Raw genomic sequence first — 20,067 nt, 5'->3', positions numbered from 1 at the left:
CCTCAGCCTCCTGAGGAACTGGGACTACAGGCGCCCGCCACCACACCCGGCTAATTTTTTGTATTTTTAGTAGAGACGGGGTTTCACCGTGTTAGTCAGGATGGTCTCGATCTCCTGACCTTGTGATCTGCCTGCCTCGGCCTCCCAAAGTGCTGGGATTACAGGTGTGAGCCACCAAGCCTGGCTTTCTTTTCTTTTTTTTTTTTTTTGGAGAGACAGGGTCTCACTCTGTTGCCCAGGCTAGTCTTGAACTCCTGGGCTCAGCCATCTTCCCACCTCAGCCTTCCAAAGTGCTGGGCTTACAGGTGTGACATCCTGTGCCCAGCCTCCATTTTCTAACTCCATGAGGAAAATGTTCCATGAAACACAATTAAGCAAATTAAACTGAAAGTCTCATGTAAGTAGAATATTTCTGGTCTTGAATTTTTAAGGAATGAATTAGGTGTGAGTTCTTATCAGAACATGTTTAAAATAATGAATGCATCTCTAGGTATACTTCAGGATTAGTACAATTACCCTAATCTTTCTAGTCTGTTGTGGAATTCAGTGGTGACAAGAGCAGGCGGGTGGGATTCATTTACTGGTTCCTCATTTGGAATTGTAGTGCCCTGAACTGGAAGACATCACGGTACATTATATTTATGTCATGCGTCTACTATGCCAGGAGACATAAACTGAAGAAGTAGAAATAAGGAGGTTGTTTTTTGTTTGTGTGTTTTTTGGTTAATAAGGTAACACAAACATATCAGAATACTGCATTTCTTTATTTTTTCGAATAGGCTGAAAAGCTAAAATATAAGAAGATGAACAGTGGAATATCTTTCTGTATTATTTATCCCCATCTTCTCAGTTCCTAGAAAACCACTGATATCAATGTCTTATATCTCCTTCCAGGGTTTCTTTTCTTTTCTTTTTTTCTTTCTTCTTCTTCTTTTTTTTCTTTTTTTTTTTTTTTTTTGTTGTTGTTGTTACTGAGACAGGGTGTTGCTCTGTTGCCTAGGCTGGAGTGCAGTGGCATGATCACAGTTCACTGCTGCCTTGACCTCCTTGGCTTGAGTAATCCTCCCGGTTCTGCATCCCAAGTGGCTGGGAGCACAGGCGGGTGCCACTATACCTTGCTAATTTTTTTCTTTTTCTTTTTCTGTAGCGATGGGGTCTCACTGTGTTGCGTAGGTTGGACTCGAACGCCTAGGCTCAAGTGATCCTTCAGCCTTGGTCTTCCAAAGTGTTGGGGTTAAAAGTGTGAGCCACCACGCCTGGCCCAGAGTTTCTTTTTTACATATATAAGCAAATACAAAAATAGAATCTTATTTTGCCCCCTTTGGGTAGCATATCAATTATCTAAAATATTGTATTTTTTGAAGATTCTGAATCTTCAGTTTCATCAGAATCTTCAAGAATATGTATTTCCTTTTTATTCCTTTTTTGTCTCAGATTTTTTTTTAATTAAATAATATGATTCCAGTTATGGTCCTCTGTCAACCCCCTCCGAATCCAGTGATCCTCTCTCCCTCTCCATAGAGTAACCACTTCCAAAAATTCATTATTTATCATTCCCAGCACATTTATGTGTTTACTGCATATTTATGAAATCATAAACACAATTTATTCCCTGTTATTCCTGCTTCCATTTTTTCTGTAATAAACAATGCGACGATGTAGTATTTCAAAATTGAACCTATTCTTTCAAATGCAAATGAGCATATCTTTACCCTTTGAGACCTGTGGTGCAAGGAAGAGCCTGAGGGTTGTGCACGTTGCTCTCTTTCATGCCCCACACTTACTGAGTGTCCTTCTTGAGTAGGTAGATGGATGGAGGGATGGATAGATTGATGAATGCTTGAATCTCTTAAGAGAGTTGCCAAACCTCATAGTTCCATCTGTAAAAACCTCCTTGCCTGTGGAGGAGAACAATATATAAATCTTAGTCTCCTTTTCCATCTAGATGTTGAAATGCTTCAGGCCAGTACATCTAACCCAATCCCTAGAGATGGTTTCTCTCAGGCCACTAAGGACTCTATGATCCGCAAGTTTTTAGAAGGTAAGTCATAGCCATGAGCAGGGAAGCCAAAAGAGTGAAAGAGAAACAAATGCAAGACATTGTCTGGTTCTTTATAAGGGTTGCTCCCCTCAAGGAATGGGCTGTGGCATACATGGCATGCGATGTGAATAGAGGCACTCTGCCTCCCCTGACCCCTCTACCATGAGCTCCCCCATCAGCCCTTTAGAGGTGGGCCAGGAGTTCCAACCAGTGGAGCCACTTGTTTGGGTAAACAAGTTGCCTCTAGCAAGACCTCTTTTAAAATGCATATGTTGTTTTTATTTGGCCAAAATGTATTGAGTGCTTACTATGTGCAAAGCACTGTTCTGGATGTTGGGGCTGGAGATACAAAGAAAAGTAAGATATGATGAATGCCTTCAAGGAGCCTTTACTCGCTGGTGAAGGAGGCGAATATAAACAAAGATACTAAGTTGAGGCTGTGTTGTATAGTGGTTAGGAACATGAACTCTGATCTATTCTCAATTTTCCCATCCAGTTAGCTGGAAAACCTCAGGCAAGTTACTCAGCTCCTCTGGGACTCAGTTTCCTCCATTGTAAAATGAGATAAATGTTGTGATAATTAAATGAGTTATTATGCATTAAGGTGTCAGAGCACCACCATGCACATAACAAGCAGTTAATGAAGATTTGTTATTGTTATTATTATTACTGAAGGTTTCAAAGGTGGAGGATGTTAAATTGCATGGGTAATTCTTTAACCCTGTCCAGTTGTTTACAGTGTATGGTGCGGTCTGTTGATCAAGTAGATTTAGAAAGCAGAGTGCTAAGAGGAGGGGACTCAGAAGGGGACAAAAGTAGTTTTCACAGTGAAGAGGAAGGAAAAACTCTAAAGCAGTGGTAGACAAACCACAGCTTGGCCATCTGCCTGTCTTGTAAATAAAGTTTTATTGGAACACAACACGACCATTTATTTAGTATTGTATATGGCTGCTTTCATGTCACAAGAGCAGTTGAGTCCCTGCAACAGACTTTATGGCCTGCAAACTTTGAAATATTTACTATTTGGATCTTTAAAAAAATGTGTGCTGACCCCAACTCTGGAACAAAAAGTTTTCCTGAGAGGGGAGTCCTGGGCAGTCTGTTTTTAAGCCCTTTTAAGAAGTACCACTTTCATTGGACAGTTGGCAGTGAATGCCCCACCTTTCCTAACTAGGGCTTTGACAGTCCTATCTAGGACTTTTCCTAGTTCTAATAGGATGAATAACTGAATCCCAGCAGTAAAACAGAGATGATAAATCCTTGTGCTCCTGTCCTTTCACTGCATCACTGGGTGTCAATGAAGGTAACATGAGTGTTTTCTCAGTTGCTTTGTGTGGTGTTCTGAGCAGATGATACAGGAAGTGATAGGGAAAGTTCTTTGCTAGGGGGCAGCACTGAGGAAACAAGGTAGGGTCCCTCACTCTGCTTTTATGACTGGCAATCAACCAGTTTGGCCACTGCTTTCAGTCACCTTTCTCTGCGTTTCTAGGCAACAGCATGGGAACGACCAATCTGGAGAGAGATCAGTGCCATCTTGGTCAGGAAGAAGATGTTTATCACATGGTAGATGATGATGATGCCTTTTCCATGGACCTGGCCAGCAGGCCCCCTGTCCCAGTGCCCAGACCGGAGACCACTGCCTCTGGTGCTCACCAGCTGCCTGACAACGAACCATACATTTGTAAAGGCAAGTGTGACAGGGAATGATGTCCAGCTGGGTCTTTGGAGCTTCTCAACAGGGATTTCCTGGATGACCTGGTTTTCTGAACCATTGCTCAGAGACTATCCCCTTCTAAATGGTCTTCAACCAGCCCTAGGAGATGGGGTCATATCTTGGGACAGATTCTGAAGCTAGAACGGGAGTAATGACCAGAGTGAGTACCAGCCCTCCCGGAAGTATTTATGTACAGTTGCAAAGGCAGGTAAACAACAACCCGGATACATTTTTATCTCCTGAAACCCTTCTGGATATTATTAATTTTGAATTGCTAACATTTATTGAAATCTATCAAGAATGCTTTATCTGGAACATGCCATTTAATCTTTACAATAACCTATTAGGTAAGGACAATTATTATGTCATTTTACAGATGAGGAAATAGAGGTTTTACAGAGGTCACTCAACCATTGCATAGCAAAGCCAAAATTTGAACTCAGGGAGTCTGATTTCACAGCCCTGGCTTTTAGACACTATGCTAGGCTGTCCATCTACCCATGTTATTAAAAATTAAGGTTTTGACTTTTTCATAATTATCCCTGGGACATTAGTTAGATACTGATAGCATTGTTAGTTTCACTATTTTTTGGACTTGGTTACAATAATATGGTTACAAGTACTATAAGACTATTAGAAATAGGAAGAGAGGTGGCTCATGCCTGTAATCCCAGCAGTTTAGGAGGCCGAGGCAGGTGGGTTGCTTGATCCCAGGAGTTCGAGACTGGCCTGAACAGCATGGCAAAACTCTGTCTCTTCAAAAAATACAAAAAATTAGCCAGGTGTGGTGGCACGCACCTGTAGTCCCAGCTGCTCAGGAGGCTGAGGTGGAAGGATTGCTTGAGCCTGGGAGGTGTAAGTTACAGTGAGCCGAGATTGAGCCACTGCACTCCAGCCTGGGCAACACAGCCAGACCCTGTCTGAAAAAGAAAAAAAAAAAGAATTGCCAGATCTGTGCTCCTGAACTACATTCTATTTTTCAATGGTCTCATCATGTGGTTGGAGGTGTGGCAAAAGGGAATTAGAAATTGGGGAAGATAGCATTCACCCAGAGCCCTAGGTAGTCGGGTTGGGGTTGCCAGATAAAATACAGGATGCCTAGTTAACTTTCAATTTCAAATAAATGGCAAATGAGTTTTTAGCGTATGTCCCAAATAGTACACACATTTTTGTTTTGCGAAATCCAGCAACCCTGAACTGGGTAGGAATACAGTTGTGAGATATTACGTACTGCCAGGTGCTGTCAGTGCTTCCTGCCTACAGTCTCCTTGGGTATCATCTCCTTGGCATGAGCAGCAGACACTGTTGGTTCCTTGCCCATGTCCCCCTAACCCTTTGCATTTCTGTGCTCATTGGCTGGACCCTGCCTGTCAGCACCAGTGTCTTTCAGCCTGAGGGCTTCCTCTGGCACCTGGAGCCTTCTCTGCCCTCTTACAGGACAGGTTGAAAGCACTGGGGAATTAACACACAGAGTTGCTGCCCTCAACCAGTGCCTGACAGGAGGTATGGATCGGTGCCCCAGTTTACTTGCCGCTCTGGTGAGAGAATTCTTAGTTGTGCATTCTACATTGCGTTCTAGTGATTCCTAGGTTGCCTGCAGTGTAACTTGCTTGTTAACCCACCATTTATTGCACCATCCACTTCCCCGTCTCACCTCCATCACCTCTCAAATAGACTACTTGCATTTGAATCCTTGTCTCGGGTCCTGCTTCTGAGAGAACTCAATCTAAGAAGCGTGCAAATATATGCTGGTAATTCCTAAATAGCGGAGGGAGTAGGGAACAGTATTGATGGCATGGCTCCTTGTAGGGATGTGTTTGGACAGGGGCACAGGTGATTCCTCAAGAGCCCTGATGGACTTGCTAGGAAACTGTGGAGAAACAAAGGAAAGGAGAGAGGCAGGAGATGACAAAAGGGACAATGGCTTGGAGGCCAGAATACCTGGGTTCATCTCTCTCAGCTCTTGCATTTTCCAGCTGTTCAGCATAGGATGTTGGGTAAGTCATTTCACCTTTTTTTTTTTTTTTTTTTTGAGACAGGGTCTTGCTGTGTTGCCCAGTTTGGTCTTGAACTCCTGGGCTCAAACAATCCTCCTGCCTCAGCCTCCCAAAATGCTGGGATTATGGGCGTGAGCCACCATGTCCAGGCCATTTCACCCTTTTTTTAGCTTTAGTTTCCTCATCTATAAAATGGGTATTGTAATAATACACATATAGATTAATACATGTCCTAATAATACATACTAATACTCTGCCATAGCCTTATTGTGAGGGTCAGATGAAATAATACAGAAGGAAGTACTTTATAAACTGTAAGGAATTGTAGAGACATCACTTGGGTTAACCAGCATGCCAAGGTATTGCTGATTATTGGCAACAGTCTCAAAGTTTAGATATGAATAATGATAATAAAAGCTAACAGTGTGTTTACATGGGCCAGGCACTGTTCTAAGCACTTTCCATGTATTAACTTGTTTAATCCTCATCACAATCCAGTGTAAGAACTATTATCATCCTCATTCTACAGATAAGAAACAGGGACAGGAAGAGGTCAAGCCACTTGTCCAAGATCATATGGTTCACAAGCCATAGAGTTAGTATTTGGCTTCAGAGAGCCTCTTTCAGAGCCCAGGGAGCCATAATCACCATGTCATCTTACCATTAAGTGGGCCTTTGTCATGCCCCAGCTTTCTCTCCTAACCTTCATGAATCTGTCCCTCATAAGTGACTTCATCTTTTTTTTTTTTTTATACTTTAAGTTCTAGGGTACATGTGCACAACGTGCAGGTTTGTTACATATGTATACATGTGCCATGTTGGTGTGCTGCACCCATTAACTCGTCATTTACATTAGGTATATCTCCTAATGCTACCCCTCCCCACTCCCCTCCCCACAATAGGACCCGGTGTGTGATGATCCCTTAATCTCTTTGGAGCTGTGCACACATTTTACTATTCTACTGCTTAGAGTTCGGTCTTACGGCACTAGTTGGCATTTTAAGTGGTACTTCCTTTTATTCTCAAATTTTAAGGCTCACATTTTCCATGGCTAGCTTCAGGTGCTCAGGGGTCCAGGCACATGTTCGTGTTCCCATTACCGTTTTCTTCAATGAGCTTGTAAATGCTGATCATGTCCTCTGGCTAGCTTTGTCTTTCTAGTTTGAGATTGTGTCTGCTTAGTCTGCCATTACTTGACAATTCCTAGTCCTTCTCATTAATTGCCTCTTTCTACACTTTTGATTTACAGAACCACATATGGTGGTCCTAGGTATGGATTCATTATTATTATTATTTTGTACTGGATTTTGATAATTTTTCAGTAATCAGAATATTGTTTATCTCATAGTTTTTGCAGAAAAAAGTCAAGAGCGGCCTGGGAATTTCTACGTTTCCTCAGAGAGCCTCAGGAAAGGTAAGCCACATGTTATATGAACTGAACTTTTGTGTGGTTGAAGTGTTCATAGGTCAGTGATTTCCAAGTGTAACAATAGCTCCTTGGCATTGAAAAATAGAGGGATCTAGGCCAGGCATCATGGCTCACACCTGTAGTCCCAGCACTTTGGGAGGCTGAAGGGGGTGAATCACTCGAGGCCAGGAGTTTGAGACCAACCTGGGCAACATAGTGAGACCCTGTCTCTAAAATTAAATAAATAAATAAATACAATAGAGAGATCCAAGGATACTTGAGGGTGGCACTGTCTGAGAGTCTTGTACTGATGGTAAAGGGGGAGGGAAAGAGATCAGGGTCCTCTACAATGTTGTACAAATTGGTCATACAAAGGACCTTAATTAGTGGAAAGTGTCCATAAAGCACATAAAAGTATAATCTAAAAATGGAGGTTGATGCCAACAGGATGAAAGTAGGTGGCCCAGCACCCAGTCTTTACCTAATGATACAGCCTTGCTGGGCTGTTTACTTACCTTATCTATACTAGCCAAACTATACTTCGAATCAACTTTTATTTAAAAGGTATTTTGCTTGCCATTGGGGAACAACTTGGAAGTCTCATTTTTCTAAACAGTTTTAAAGGAAGTTTGAGGAGCTACGTGCTCTTTTTTTTTCTTGATTTCCTTGTGCTAAGCAGAAACACTCAGTATTATCCCATTGAGGATTCTTTTGAAAAGTAGCCATGACACCATGTAAGCATTTGAAGGCATCCCACAAGGGCTCTGGTAGTGGGAGACTGGAACTGGTTGGCTTGTGCATTTTGTTTTTTCCTCCACCGCGTCTCCCAACACCATTAAAGAGAGCCTTGAGAAGGGCAGACCTGGGAGAAGGATGTGTGGGTGTGTGTGGACAGATAGTGAGTGGTTGGGCAGAATGATAGATAAACGTCTTTGAGGCTTTTTCAGTACTCACTGGTGAAGCCATTTCTCTTTATTCTTCATGTTGTGTCCCTGAATCACAATACCCAAATGGGGTCCTGCTGGAGAAATTCAGATTCAAATAGCCTCATATGAATTGAGTGAAACGTCAAGTTGCCTCAGTGGCCCCACGGTCACTGCGAATAGCTCATTCCCCACAGAACTGGAGTCACAGCCTGGAGAGAGATGAGGGTTGGCTTCATATTTCCCTAGAAGCTCCAAAGCAGAGAACTGTGAATTTGTAATGTGGAAGAGAGGTTGGCAGAGGAACAACCCAAGGGTAGCCAGCTGGAAGCCAGCACCTACTTTATACCTGATGCTGTTGGGCCTGGTCATGATTCCACTGATGTTCCAGTCTCCTGGGGCATTTCATGCCCATGGGTCCACAATCACTGTGCCCCATGCTGCTTAGAGACAGTGAGGGACGAGAGTGGAGCTAAGAGAAGCATCCTGGCTAAACTCTTCCAGTATATTCTCTTCTGGGTGTGGATTTAAGTCTAAAGCAGTGGTTCTCAATTGGAAGTGATTTTGTACCCACTCCCTAAAGAACATTTGGCGATATAAGGGAAATTTTTGGTTGTCACAACTAAAGAAGCGGGTGCTGCTAGCATTTAATGGGTAGAGGCCAGGGATGCTGCTGAACATCGTACAATACACAGGATGCACCCACACAGTAAGGAATTACCTGGCCCAAAATGTCAATAGTGCCAAGGTTGAGAAATGCTTGTCTAAAGGCATCTCAATAATTAAGGCTTGGCTGCTGCTTCAAGAAAACACCAAATGGTGGATGATGCTGATGCAGTGGAAGAGCCTGGGCGTCCTGGAATGGAGACTGTGATGGCCTCCCTGGAGGCTTTGGCAGTGACATTCAGGCCGAGGTTGTGGCTGTGGCTGGGGCCAAGGCTCTGGAGTTCATGGAAGTAAGGCTGAGAAGGAGGAGTGGACACTTATCACTAAGTTAGACCACCTGGCCAAAGACATGAAGATCAAGTCCTGGGAGAGCTCTCTTCTTTCTGCCCATCAAGGTGTCTAAGATCATTGAGCTTTTCCTTGGGTCATCTCTCAAGAATGGGGTTCTGAAGATTATGCTGACACAGAAGTTGACCCATGCTGGGCATTTCACCAGATTCAAGGTGTTTGTTGCCTTTGAGGACTACAGTGGCCATGTTGTCTGGGTATTAAGTACTCCAAGGGGTTAGCCACTACCATCCAAGGGGGCCATCATCCCAGCCAAGCTCTCCACTGGACCTACACAGACAGGCTACAGGGGGAACAAGATCAGCAAGCCCCACGCCAGCTTTTGCAATGTGACAGGCCACTGGCTCTGTGCTGGTGTGCCTTATCCCTGTCCCCAGGGGCACTAGCATTATCTTGGCCTCTGTGCCCAAGAAGCTGCTGCTCATGGCTGCTACACCTTGGCTAGGGACTGCATTGCCACCCTGGGCCACCTTTGATGCCATCTCTAAGACTGATAGCAACTTGATCCCTGACCTCTGGAAAGAGACTGTATTCACCCAATTTCCCTACCAGGAATTCACTGACCATCTCTCAAGACCCACACCAGAGTCTCTAAGCAGAAGACTCAGGTTCCAGTTGTGGTTACAACATTGGGTTTTTATACAAGAAAAATGAAATGAATGAAGTCTGTTAAAAATAATAGCAATAATAATTAAGACTTGGGAGAGTCAGCAGATTTCACACCTCCCTTAAATGTTGCAGCCTTGTCTGCTTTAGTGTGATAGGCTTTGGAATTATTAGCTGCGTTCTTCTGCCCTGATTTTATGTTGTATCTCCCCCTTCTTGGCTACAAGTAATTGTTCTTTTGAGATGAGTCCTCTTGAGCCTGTGACCAGCCTCATTAACCCTACGCCTCTGGTGAGCGGTCCCCAGTGGGGGAACTGTCAAGCTGAGTTTTGCCATCCTTTCCAGGGCCGCCTGTCAGACCATGGAGGGACAGGCCTCAGTCGAGTATATATGACCCTTTTGCGGGGATGAAAACACCAGGCCAGCGGCAGCTTATCACCCTCCAGGAGCAGGTGAAGCTGGGCATTGTCAACGTGGATGAGGCTGTGCTCCACTTCAAAGAGTGGCAGCTCAACCAGAAGAAACGATCGGAGTCCTTTCGTTTCCAGCAGGTAACTAGCTTCGTATGGAATTTGTTTCATTTCTATTTCCCCACTTGACAGTGGAGCAGGGCTGGGCCATGGCTGTCTTGTGTATTGCTGTACATGACACCTGTGCCTGCAAACGTTTGAGTTTCATTGTGAACCAGCGAGTGTGTATGAGTGTCACCTCGGTCTGTAAGCACATGGCTCCCTGGCTGAGAGCTGGATAGCTTTTCCAGGTGCCATGAGGCTTGAGATCAGGAACAAAGACTCAACTATAAACACTAACTCCGCTGCTGTGTCTCCCTGCATTTGGCTCCCTGCTTCTGCTTTCCAGCTTTTTTCTTTTCAGAGTCCCTTTCTCTATTCCTACTGCCAAATACCCTCATAGCTATCACACTTTAGCACTCAAAGAGAACTTGGAAAACTACCAAGAAATATGACTAAATGAACAAAACAAGTTGCAGATGCAAAACTACCCAAATTAAAACAACTCAGACACCTCCACACACAAACTCTGTATTTCTATGGACATGTATATAAATGCAAGGACAAAGATCTGCAAATGGTGGCTGCCTCGGGCCCATTCCAGGGGCCACCTCTTGGGAGAAGACTGGGATTGGAGGACTGGGATGTCAGAGGAGACTCTTGCTTTACCTGAATAGTTTGAAGCTTTTATGAGAATATATAACTCCATACCCGTATCATAAGTATACACAATATATAATTAAAAACAATAAAAAATCTCAAACTCAACATTAGGAAGTTCCTTCTTAGTCCACCAATGCCTTTGTATTAAAAAGGAAGAAATGGGGCTCAGGAGGTTAAGGGACACATCCAAGGCAACTTTCCTAGTGAGGGGCCGAGTCAGGACTGGAACTATTGCTGTCTCTCTCCACCTCCCCAGGCTGCTTCCTTCAAAGTACTAGCCAGGCCCGACCCTGCCTACCCTCAGAGATCAGATGGGGTTGGGCACGTTCAGGGTGGTACGGCCATAGACCCTGGTGGTGTGTATTCTCTGTTCTTATGCTATCTGTTCTTATGCTACCAGCACCCCTCCAGGGCTGAGATGGGAGCCTGTCTTCTGGGACAGGATTAGTGGTGAAGAGTGGGGAAACGTGTCATCAGGCAGCATTTGCTGACCTCTGACAGTGCTATGTTAGGCATTGTGTTCAACATTAAATAGACCTGACCTCTTTCACTTCTCATACACGCGTATGAAATAGGTATTATTCCTCCTGTTCCACGGAAAACTGAGGCTCAGAGAGGCGAAGAGGCAGTCAAGATTCAAACCTCCCCTTTCTCACCCCAGAATCTGTGCTCCCTTCACTATACCTTCTGCCTTCTTAGTGCTCCTTAAGACAGGGGCACCTGCTCTGCCAGATGCCCCCCTCTCTTTGGGGGCCTGAAGGGTGGGAGGGCACTCTGGAGAGCTGAATGCAGGAATCACAGGTGCTCCTCACTCAGGAGCCCCCAGGAGGCTGCAGTCCTGCTGAGAAAAGGCTGGCCCTGGCTAAACAATGTCTTTTTGCTCCTTGCCAAGTTGTGCAACCACGTGGCACAGTAGTTAAGAACAGCCAGGGCTCTGGAGCTGGCAGCCTGAATTTACATCTTTGTTCTGCTATTTGTGGCTGGATGACCTTGACCTTGCTGTGCCTCTGTTTTTCCACCTCTGAAATGTGAAGCGGGAGGTCTAGGTGATATAAGCCACTGTAAGCAGCATGACTGGTACATAGTAAATACATAATAAATGTTAGCTGTCTTTCTTTTTTTCTTTTTTTTTTTTTTTTACATTTTCTTGTAGTGTAATGTAATTGCTAATATGAGATATAATCTGTAAGCAATTAATACAAATATAAATAGGTATAAGCCACCACTGACTCAGTCTGCTGAAAAGCTTCTCAGCTAAAGTAGCTTGAGGATAAGTTTAAAGGGAATGAGAAGGGGTGGACAGGGAGGTTTCCAGTGGGAACATAATTTACGTGCCTTATCATTATCATCAACTTGTATGTACCAGTCCATTGTTGCAGAAAGGTAAATCCTTTCCAAGTATTTGTTGTTGTTGTTGTTGTTATACTTTAAGTTCTAGGGTACATGTGCACAATGTGCAGGTTTGTTACATAGGTATACATGTGCCGTGTCTTTCTGTGTTTATATCCAAGAGACCTGTTCCTTTCCCATGAACTGGCCCAGAACTCTTGGGTGTAGCAGACAACTGGGATTCATATTCAATGTGGCAGAAGCCCAGCCCATGGGGGCTCACATTGTTTGGTCCTGATAGCCTCCGGGCACTTCCTGAGTATCTCCCCTCCAGGGGCTGGTGGTGTGGAGACATTTCTGGGTGCAGGCCTCATCTTCCTTTTCCTCTGCCTCTCTGTCCACTGCTCTGTCTCCTTCATGTCGCCCTCTCACAAGTGGACTCTGAAGCTTTCCTTCAGCTCCTTCTCTGTGCAGTCTGTGTCTCTGGTTCCACATTTCCAGCCACCAGTTGGCTTTGTCCCCATGAGGTGTCCCAGACTCGCAGCATGTCTAACAACAAACCATCCCTCAAGGCCGCTTTCCTTTCCCAACACCCTCTCTGTGCTCATCACATTGTCTTCTCCTGGAGACAGAGATCAGACCTCAGTGTCTCTTTGGCCTTCTCCCGTGCTTTTGCACACCCAGCCAGCGGCGTGTCCTGCTTGGTCTGCTCTGTGGCATTTGTCCTCTTGCATTTGCTCCTGTCTCTCCATTCCCCCAGCCACATCCCCATGTCAGCTTCTGTTGCCTGCATCTGGCATACTCCATAGTCTCCAGAAAGGTCTACTGGCCTCCATTCCTTCTTCTCTAGTTGACTGGAACCTTAAAGCCGTGACAGGCTCACAATGTTCAATGTTTCCCTGCTGCCTCCTGGACACAGCTCAGTCTCTTCGCCTGCAGCTGCAGATCAACCCCCCTTTCCAGTTTGTCCTCCTGCGACTCCCCCACATGAACCTTCTGCTCCAGCCAAATTGTCTGGACATTTTCCCTAGAATGCTCAGGCACTTAACTTTGGGATTATTGTTAATTGACTAAAATAGCAACAATCTTGACCCTCACATTGAATAAATCTATTCAACATTTATTGAATGACTACAATGGACCAGATGGCAGGATTATGGAAAGGTACAAGACCTGGTCTCTTGACCTTGGAGAGCTCACAGTATCTCGAACAGGCAAGGCACAAGAGTGCGCACACACGATGAGACAGCGTAGCCCAAGTGCTGGATGGTTGGCATGGGCAGTCACTGAGGACTGGAGCATCTTGGGAGGCATCAGGGAGAAAGTGGGCCTTGATCCAGACTGATGGAGGGGAACCAACATCCCTGAAGGTCAGGGGAGTGATGTGAGAACACAGTCTCAGAGACGGGAATACCTGTGGAGTATCTGTGAGCTGGGCTAAGAGGCATACATGAGAGGGGCCGTATAGAACAGAGCTGGGAAGCAGAGGGGAGGAAAGACGGTTTCTTCTGGAAGAGATGGCATCTCTTCAGGCACAGATTCTGTGAGTGTTTGGATTTCTCTGGGGGCTGACTGTGAATGTGCTGAGCCTCATTTGCATGTTGTAAATGTGACTGCAATATGATATACCCTGCAAACAGCATACAATCGGAAAGAAACTCTCATTCCCAGAGGTTATCATTCTGTTGTACACTTAAAAAATAAACCGGCTGGCACGGTGGCTCACGCCTGTAATCCCAGCACTTTGGGAGGCCAAGGTGGGCAGATCATGAGGTCAGGAGATAGAGACCATCCTGGCTAACACACGGTGAAACCCCATCTCTACTACAAATACAAAAAATAGCCCGGCGTGGTGGTTGGCGCCTGTAGTCCCAGCTACTTGGGAGGCTGAGGCAGGAGAATGGCGTGAACCCAGGAGGCAGAGCTTGCAGTGAGCCGAGCTAGCACCACTGCACTCCAGCCTGGGCGACAGAGCAAGACTCCATCTCAAAATAAATAAATAAATAAATAAATAAATAAATAAATAAATAAAAATAAACCAATTTTTTTCCAGGAAAATCTTAAACGGCTAAGAGACAGCATCACCCGAAGACAGAGAGAGAAGCAAAAATCAGGAAAGCAGACAGGTATGTGGCTTCCTAGGGTGCTGCATTGTATGGGACATTGCTGTCATCTGTTGTCCTTGACTCTCCTTTTGGCTGTGGCCTGAGTGGGCAGAGCACTTGCCCAGCATTCGTCACACTGTTTACAGATCTGGGTCCCCCACTAGACTGTAAAGACCATTTGCACAACGGTTATATCTTATTTATTCTGTAAACAATCTGGTACCTGATACATAAGACATGCACAGAAGTGAATAAGTGGATTCAACTCTGCATCCTTCCACCTTTTCACTCGAAGAGGATGGTGATACTTCCTCTGCAGGCACCTGACTCTCCCTTTGGCAGTTAGGAGGATGTATGTTTTTTAAGCAGAAAAAGGGAAAATCCCATTTACACGGTGTCTGTTTCTGATTCTGGTGAGCAATGGCATCATCTGCATCCACACCATTTAGTGCTTCAGAAGCCCATGCCCCAGGTGTAGCAGGGCTCCCACGCTGCACTAGCAGGGCCACAAATTCCAGTAGTGCACACTATGGACTGGACCCGCTCCCCTTAAGCCTACCCTCTGTGCCAGCCATGTGGCACCACCACCCCTGAGCAAGAAGTTGGCATTTACCCACAATGCATCTTCCCACAGAGAGTCTCTGGCATAGTGGGCCTCTGTGATTAACCGAGGCCAACCTTGTAGCAAGAGGAGCATGCAGGAGAAGGCTTTCAGAGGCACTCAGATCTTGAATGGATGGAGCCCTATTACACGAAGAACCAAGTTAAAATCTAGCCCTGTTTGTGCACAGCTTCCACAGTCTCTCTCCAGCTGCCATCAACTGCCTGACTTCCCATGAACCTAGTGGGACTGGTAACACCCTGGTCTCCAAACAGGACATTCTCTCCTGCCATGGGCCCCTTGCTCATGCCATGCCTCTTCCTTCTCACCTGTATGAAAACTACTGGGCTGCAAGATCCAGCCCTGGCAGCCCCTTCTCAGTAACGCCTTCCTGGACCACCCTAGGACATGGTATTCCTTACTCGTTCAAGCGTATGTGGGACCTACCACTCCTTCCATTCATCTGGCACTTCTCTTTTTCTGTCTCTGGTTGCTATCACCTCATTCCTTTATCCAAGCCATCAGCAGTCCACAGATGTGCTGCTTCCAAAGCGCATCCTAAATCTGGTCATTTCTAACCATCTCCCATGGCACTGCTGCAGCCAAGCCATATCATCTCGTGCCTAGACTAAGGGAGTAGCCACTCAGTCGTCTCCCCATATTCACTGTTGTCTCTCTATAGTTAACCCATCGTAGCCAATGATGTTTAAAAAATTTAAAAATCAGATAATGCTATGCCCTTGATGAAAGCCTTCCAGGGGCTTCTGTCCCACTCAGGGTAAAATCATATTCCTGCTCACAGCCTACAAGGCCCTATGTGATCTGCCCCCTGAGCTCATCCTCCATTCTCCCCCAAACCCTGTGCCACAGTCCCTGGACTCCTTTTTATTGCTCTAATAAGCCAAGAGCATTCCTCCCTCAGGGCCTATGCACTTGCCATTCCCCTACCTTTCCCCATATCTTCACCTTCCGGCCCTTTTCATCCTTCAGAGTTCAGTGTAGCATCTCCTCATCGGAGGCCTTCTCTGCCATTCTCTCCAGAGTAGCCCTCCACGACTTACTTCCTGTTCCCTGGCGTCCTCTCTTTTCACATATCACAGACTGGAATCATCTTAGGTTTCTGTCCTCAAGGTATGGCCCAACACCCCATCTCCCTCCTACTAGAAGCTCCACTTGGGCAAAAACTTGTCTGCTGTGTGCTCCGGGGAGTCCCCAGTGTGCAGAACAGTACAGTGATGGAGCTCTAGAAGGCTTTGTTGGAATAGTTGGTTTCAGGAAACTGTTTGGTGACACCACTCATTCATTCCACACTTAACAAGCACCAGGCACCCTGCCAAATACAGAGACCTATGAGACACTCGCTTCACCATCTGGTAGCTAATGAGTCAGTTATCTTTGTGTTCACACAGGCCTGGCTTGCCCTACTAGGGTCTGTTCCACCATGCCTAACACAGTGTTTTGAAGATAGTACTAACCTAGTGAATGTTAATGATTTTGGGAGAAGAGGGGTTAAGAGGTTTTAACCATTGCAGAAGGTCAGAGAGATCATCCTATGACTTCTGCTTGGGTATCTGGATTTTAAATTTATGCTGCTGGTACCTGAGTTCACACTTGTCTGTCCTCCTGGTTGAAAGGAAGAGAAAGGAGAGAAAGCAGAAAAGCTTTTCGAGATCTACACAGTCATCCTAGGGTCAGATAATAGGGGTCTCAGTGATAAAAGAGCTGAGATGCTTTTTAAAACTAGAGTCCATAAGATAGTCCAAAGATAGAAGTGTTGATGAAATGAAACATTTCAGGTTTTTAAATACAGACAGCTTCAAGAAACCTGTGATTTGGCGGTGCACCCAGTGTTTGAAGGCCCAGGAGTCCTAGTGTTGGAGTCACGTGTGCTCAGCAGTCTGGGCTCAAGACCTGAGCCTTCTGGGTCTCATCACATTCTGACCACTCACCTGGGCTCCACCTGGTGCCACTGGAGGTACTGAAGCAGGACAGACGCACATGCAGAGGAGTAGAGGGGTACAGGGATGGACTCTGGGGCCAGCGAGGTTGGGGTCAAATTCCTTCTCACTGTGGTTTTGATTTGCATTTCTCTGATGGCCAGTGATGATGAGCATTTTTTCATGTGTCTGTTGGCTGTATGAATGTCTTCTTTTGAGAAATGTCTGTTCATATCCTTTGCCCACTTTTTGATGGGGTTGTTTGTTTTTTTCTTGTAAATTTGTTTGAGTTCTTTGTAGGTTCTGGATATTAGCCCTTTGTCAGATGAGTAGATTGCAAAAATTTTCTCCCATTCTGTAGGTTGCCTGTTCACTCTCATGGTAGTTTCTTTTGCTGTGCAGAAGCTCTTTAATTTAATGAGATCCCATTTGTCAATTTTGGCTTTTGCTGCCGTTGCTTTTGGTGTTTTAGACATGAAGTCTTTGCCCATGCCTATGTCCTGAATGGTACTACCTAGGTTTTCCTCTAGGATTTTTATGGTATTAGGTCTAACATTTAAGTCTCTAATCCATCTTGAATTAATTTTCGTATAAGGAGTAAGGAAAGGATCCAGTTTCAGCTTTCTACTTATGGCTAGCCAATTTTCCCAGCACCATTTATTAAATAGGGAATCCTTTCCCCATTTCTTGTTTCTCTCAGGTTTGTCAAAGATCAGATGGCTGTAGATGTGTGGTATTATTTCTGAGGACTCTGTTCTGTTCCATTGGTCTATATCTCTGTTTTGGTACCAGTACCTATCATGGGGAGGGGGGAGGGGGGAGGGATTGCATTGGGAGTTATACCTGATGTAAATGATGAGTTGATGGGTGCAGCACACCAACGTGGCACAAGTATACATATGTAACAAACCTGCACGTTATGCACATGTACCCTACAACTTAAAGTATAATAATAATAAATAAATTAAAAAAAAAAAAATTCCTTCTCACGGCTCACCCCTCACTAGCTGGGAGCTGTGGGCAAGATATTTCACCTCCCTGAGCGTCAGTCCTCCTTCACAAAATGGTAAAAGTGAAAGTGCCCACCCCAGGAGGGAGCACTGAATGAGTGAGGGTATAACCAGTGCCCAGCACAGTGCCTGGCACATGGGAGTACTCCTAAACGTGTCTGCGCTCATGATTACATAGAGGCCCACACACCAGCTGGGGTCCTCTCAGGCAGGGCCATCCAGAATGAATAACAAGTTCTGAAACATTATGCAAGGTTCGCCCAAGGCTGTTCAGGCTGTGAACAAATGATTGATGCCCACCAGTAGCTATAGTCTAAATCAGAATGGTCAATGTCTACAATTTACCAAAAGAACATGGCTTAGTTTGCCCATCTGTAGCCCCCATCCCCCACTCTCCAAGAAGCAGACCCTCTGACAAGGACATTTTGGGGAGAGGGATGTTAAGTATTTGTACTTTTTATATCAGGTGCTTTAATCAAGTCATAACTATTGAGAGATTAAACTGTATATAATTAGATACCAAAGAAGAATGACCGGGCATGGCAAGCAATCTATATGGGAGAATGTTCTGCCTGTTGGCCCCAGGGGCCTCCTTGTTAGTGGTTTTCATTGTAATAACATATACATAACATAAAATTCACCATGTGAACCATTTTAAAGTGTATAATTCAGGCTGTGTGTGGTGGCTCACACCTGTAATCCTGGCACTTTTGGAGGCTGAAGTGGGAGGATCACTTGAGGCCAGGAGTTTGAGAGCAGCCTGGCCAACATGGCAAAACCTTGTCTCTAACAAAAATACAAATATTAGCTGGCACATGCCTCTAGTCCCAGCTACTCAGGAGGCTGAGGCAGGAGAACTGTTTGAACCCGGTAGGTGGAGATTGCAGTGAGCCAAGGTGGCACCACTGCACTCCAGCCTGGGTGACAGTGCGAGACTCTGTCTCAAAAAAAAAAAAAAAAAAAAAGTATACAATTTAGTGGCATAAAGTACATTCACAGTGTTGTGCCAGCATTACCACTTCCATTTCTAGAACTTTTCTCCCCTGATAAGGATTTGAGAGCAAATAGCTGGTGTGGGAGGTGATCCCAGGGAATGCGGTGGGGGATGGAGAAGTGAGACAGGTAGGAGCCAGTGGAGTACACCCACCTGAGCGATGAGACAGCTGGGACGTTTACACAGCAGCTCCCATCCGCCGTTGGTGGAGGCCTGCTTGGGGAGGGGCACTCATCATTCTGCTACGAGAAACAGCCTCAGGCAATTGGAAGTTGGACCCTGTACTGCATGCTGAGGTCCAAGGGTGGCAATTGCCAAAGCGAGGGCATCATTTATGGTTGAGTAAATATGACATATTATTGACACACGATAACATTGATCTATAGGAAAATTAGGGTTGATGAATAAGATTTGTGCTTAAAGGATCTTTTCTAAGAATGTAACCCATTCTAAACACAATGACTGATTTTTCATTTGAGAACTTTGTTTGCCTTAGGGAAAAAATATTAATCTTTAATTTGGGTTAGAACGCCAAAGAGAATTAAAAATTAAGACTGTTCTTAATAACTTGACCATTTTTCTTCAACCCCAGGGGATTGTTTGCTCTTACTGGGCTGGTACAGAGCGCTGATGGCGTAGGAAATTAGAGAAGGGCTGGTGAGAGCCATGGCCTCACAGAGAAGATAATCAATATTTGTGTTCTGGGTGCGTCCTGTGGAGCAGGACATAGAGGAGCTAACCGGGTCCCAGGAAACTTGGGTTCTGATTCCCGTTTTGTCACTGAATCACTTTATGATCCAATTCCTTTAACCACTCTGTGCCTCAGTTTCCTCACTGGGGGCTATACCTGACTTACTTACTTAATGGAGAAGTCATGAAGTTTAAAGGAGGTATAATAATGCATCTAAATGCACTTTGGGAAAGCACTATGCAATATAATCGTGATAATTATTCCTAGCATTGTACCTTTATTCAAAGATATCAGGATTTTATAAACATTCGGACTGGTTCTACCTGATTTTTTGAACTTTTGACCCCCTGTTTTTTTCCTGTGTATTTTACTTTCCTTCTTTATAGAATTAGTTGAGATTAAAAAGTTGCCTCCTTGAAGCTAATTAAGCAAACCAGAATCTCCCTTTAAAAAAAAATGATTTTTGGCTGGGTGCAGTGGCTCATGCCTGTAATCCCAGCACTTTGGGAGGCCGAGATGGGTGGA

General features: G+C 44.9%; 2 protein-coding genes across 5 annotated transcripts in view; one reads left to right on the top strand and one right to left on the bottom strand.

The window, feature by feature from the left end:
• The window catches only part of PGAM1 (phosphoglycerate mutase 1), a 1,080,404-nt gene that overhangs the window by 842,100 nt on the left and 218,237 nt on the right, over positions 1 to 20,067 (bottom strand). The gene's annotated exons all lie outside the window — the stretch shown is intronic.
• PIK3AP1 (phosphoinositide-3-kinase adaptor protein 1) overlaps positions 1 to 20,067 on the top strand; it is a 127,842-nt gene that overhangs the window by 89,527 nt on the left and 18,248 nt on the right. For 3 of the 4 annotated variants that reach the window (XM_050802880.1, XM_050802879.1, XM_050802881.1), the window contains 5 exons: positions 1,946 to 2,041; positions 3,531 to 3,728; positions 7,101 to 7,166; positions 10,049 to 10,254; positions 14,258 to 14,330. In XM_050802880.1, the coding sequence (XP_050658837.1) occupies positions 1,946 to 2,041; positions 3,531 to 3,728; positions 7,101 to 7,166; positions 10,049 to 10,254; positions 14,258 to 14,330 (639 nt within the window). The remainder of the gene's footprint in view (positions 1 to 1,945; positions 2,042 to 3,530; positions 3,729 to 7,100; positions 7,167 to 10,048; positions 10,255 to 14,257; positions 14,331 to 20,067) is intronic. The other variant, XM_050802882.1, reaches the window with a different exon arrangement.

The sequence above is a fragment of the Macaca thibetana genome, chromosome 9 (assembly GCF_024542745.1).
Source record: "Macaca thibetana thibetana isolate TM-01 chromosome 9, ASM2454274v1, whole genome shotgun sequence".
Classification (NCBI taxonomy): Eukaryota; Metazoa; Chordata; class Mammalia; order Primates; family Cercopithecidae; genus Macaca; species Macaca thibetana.
The sequence above is the reverse complement of the archived record's forward strand: the minus strand, read 5'-3'. Positions and strand labels throughout refer to the sequence as shown.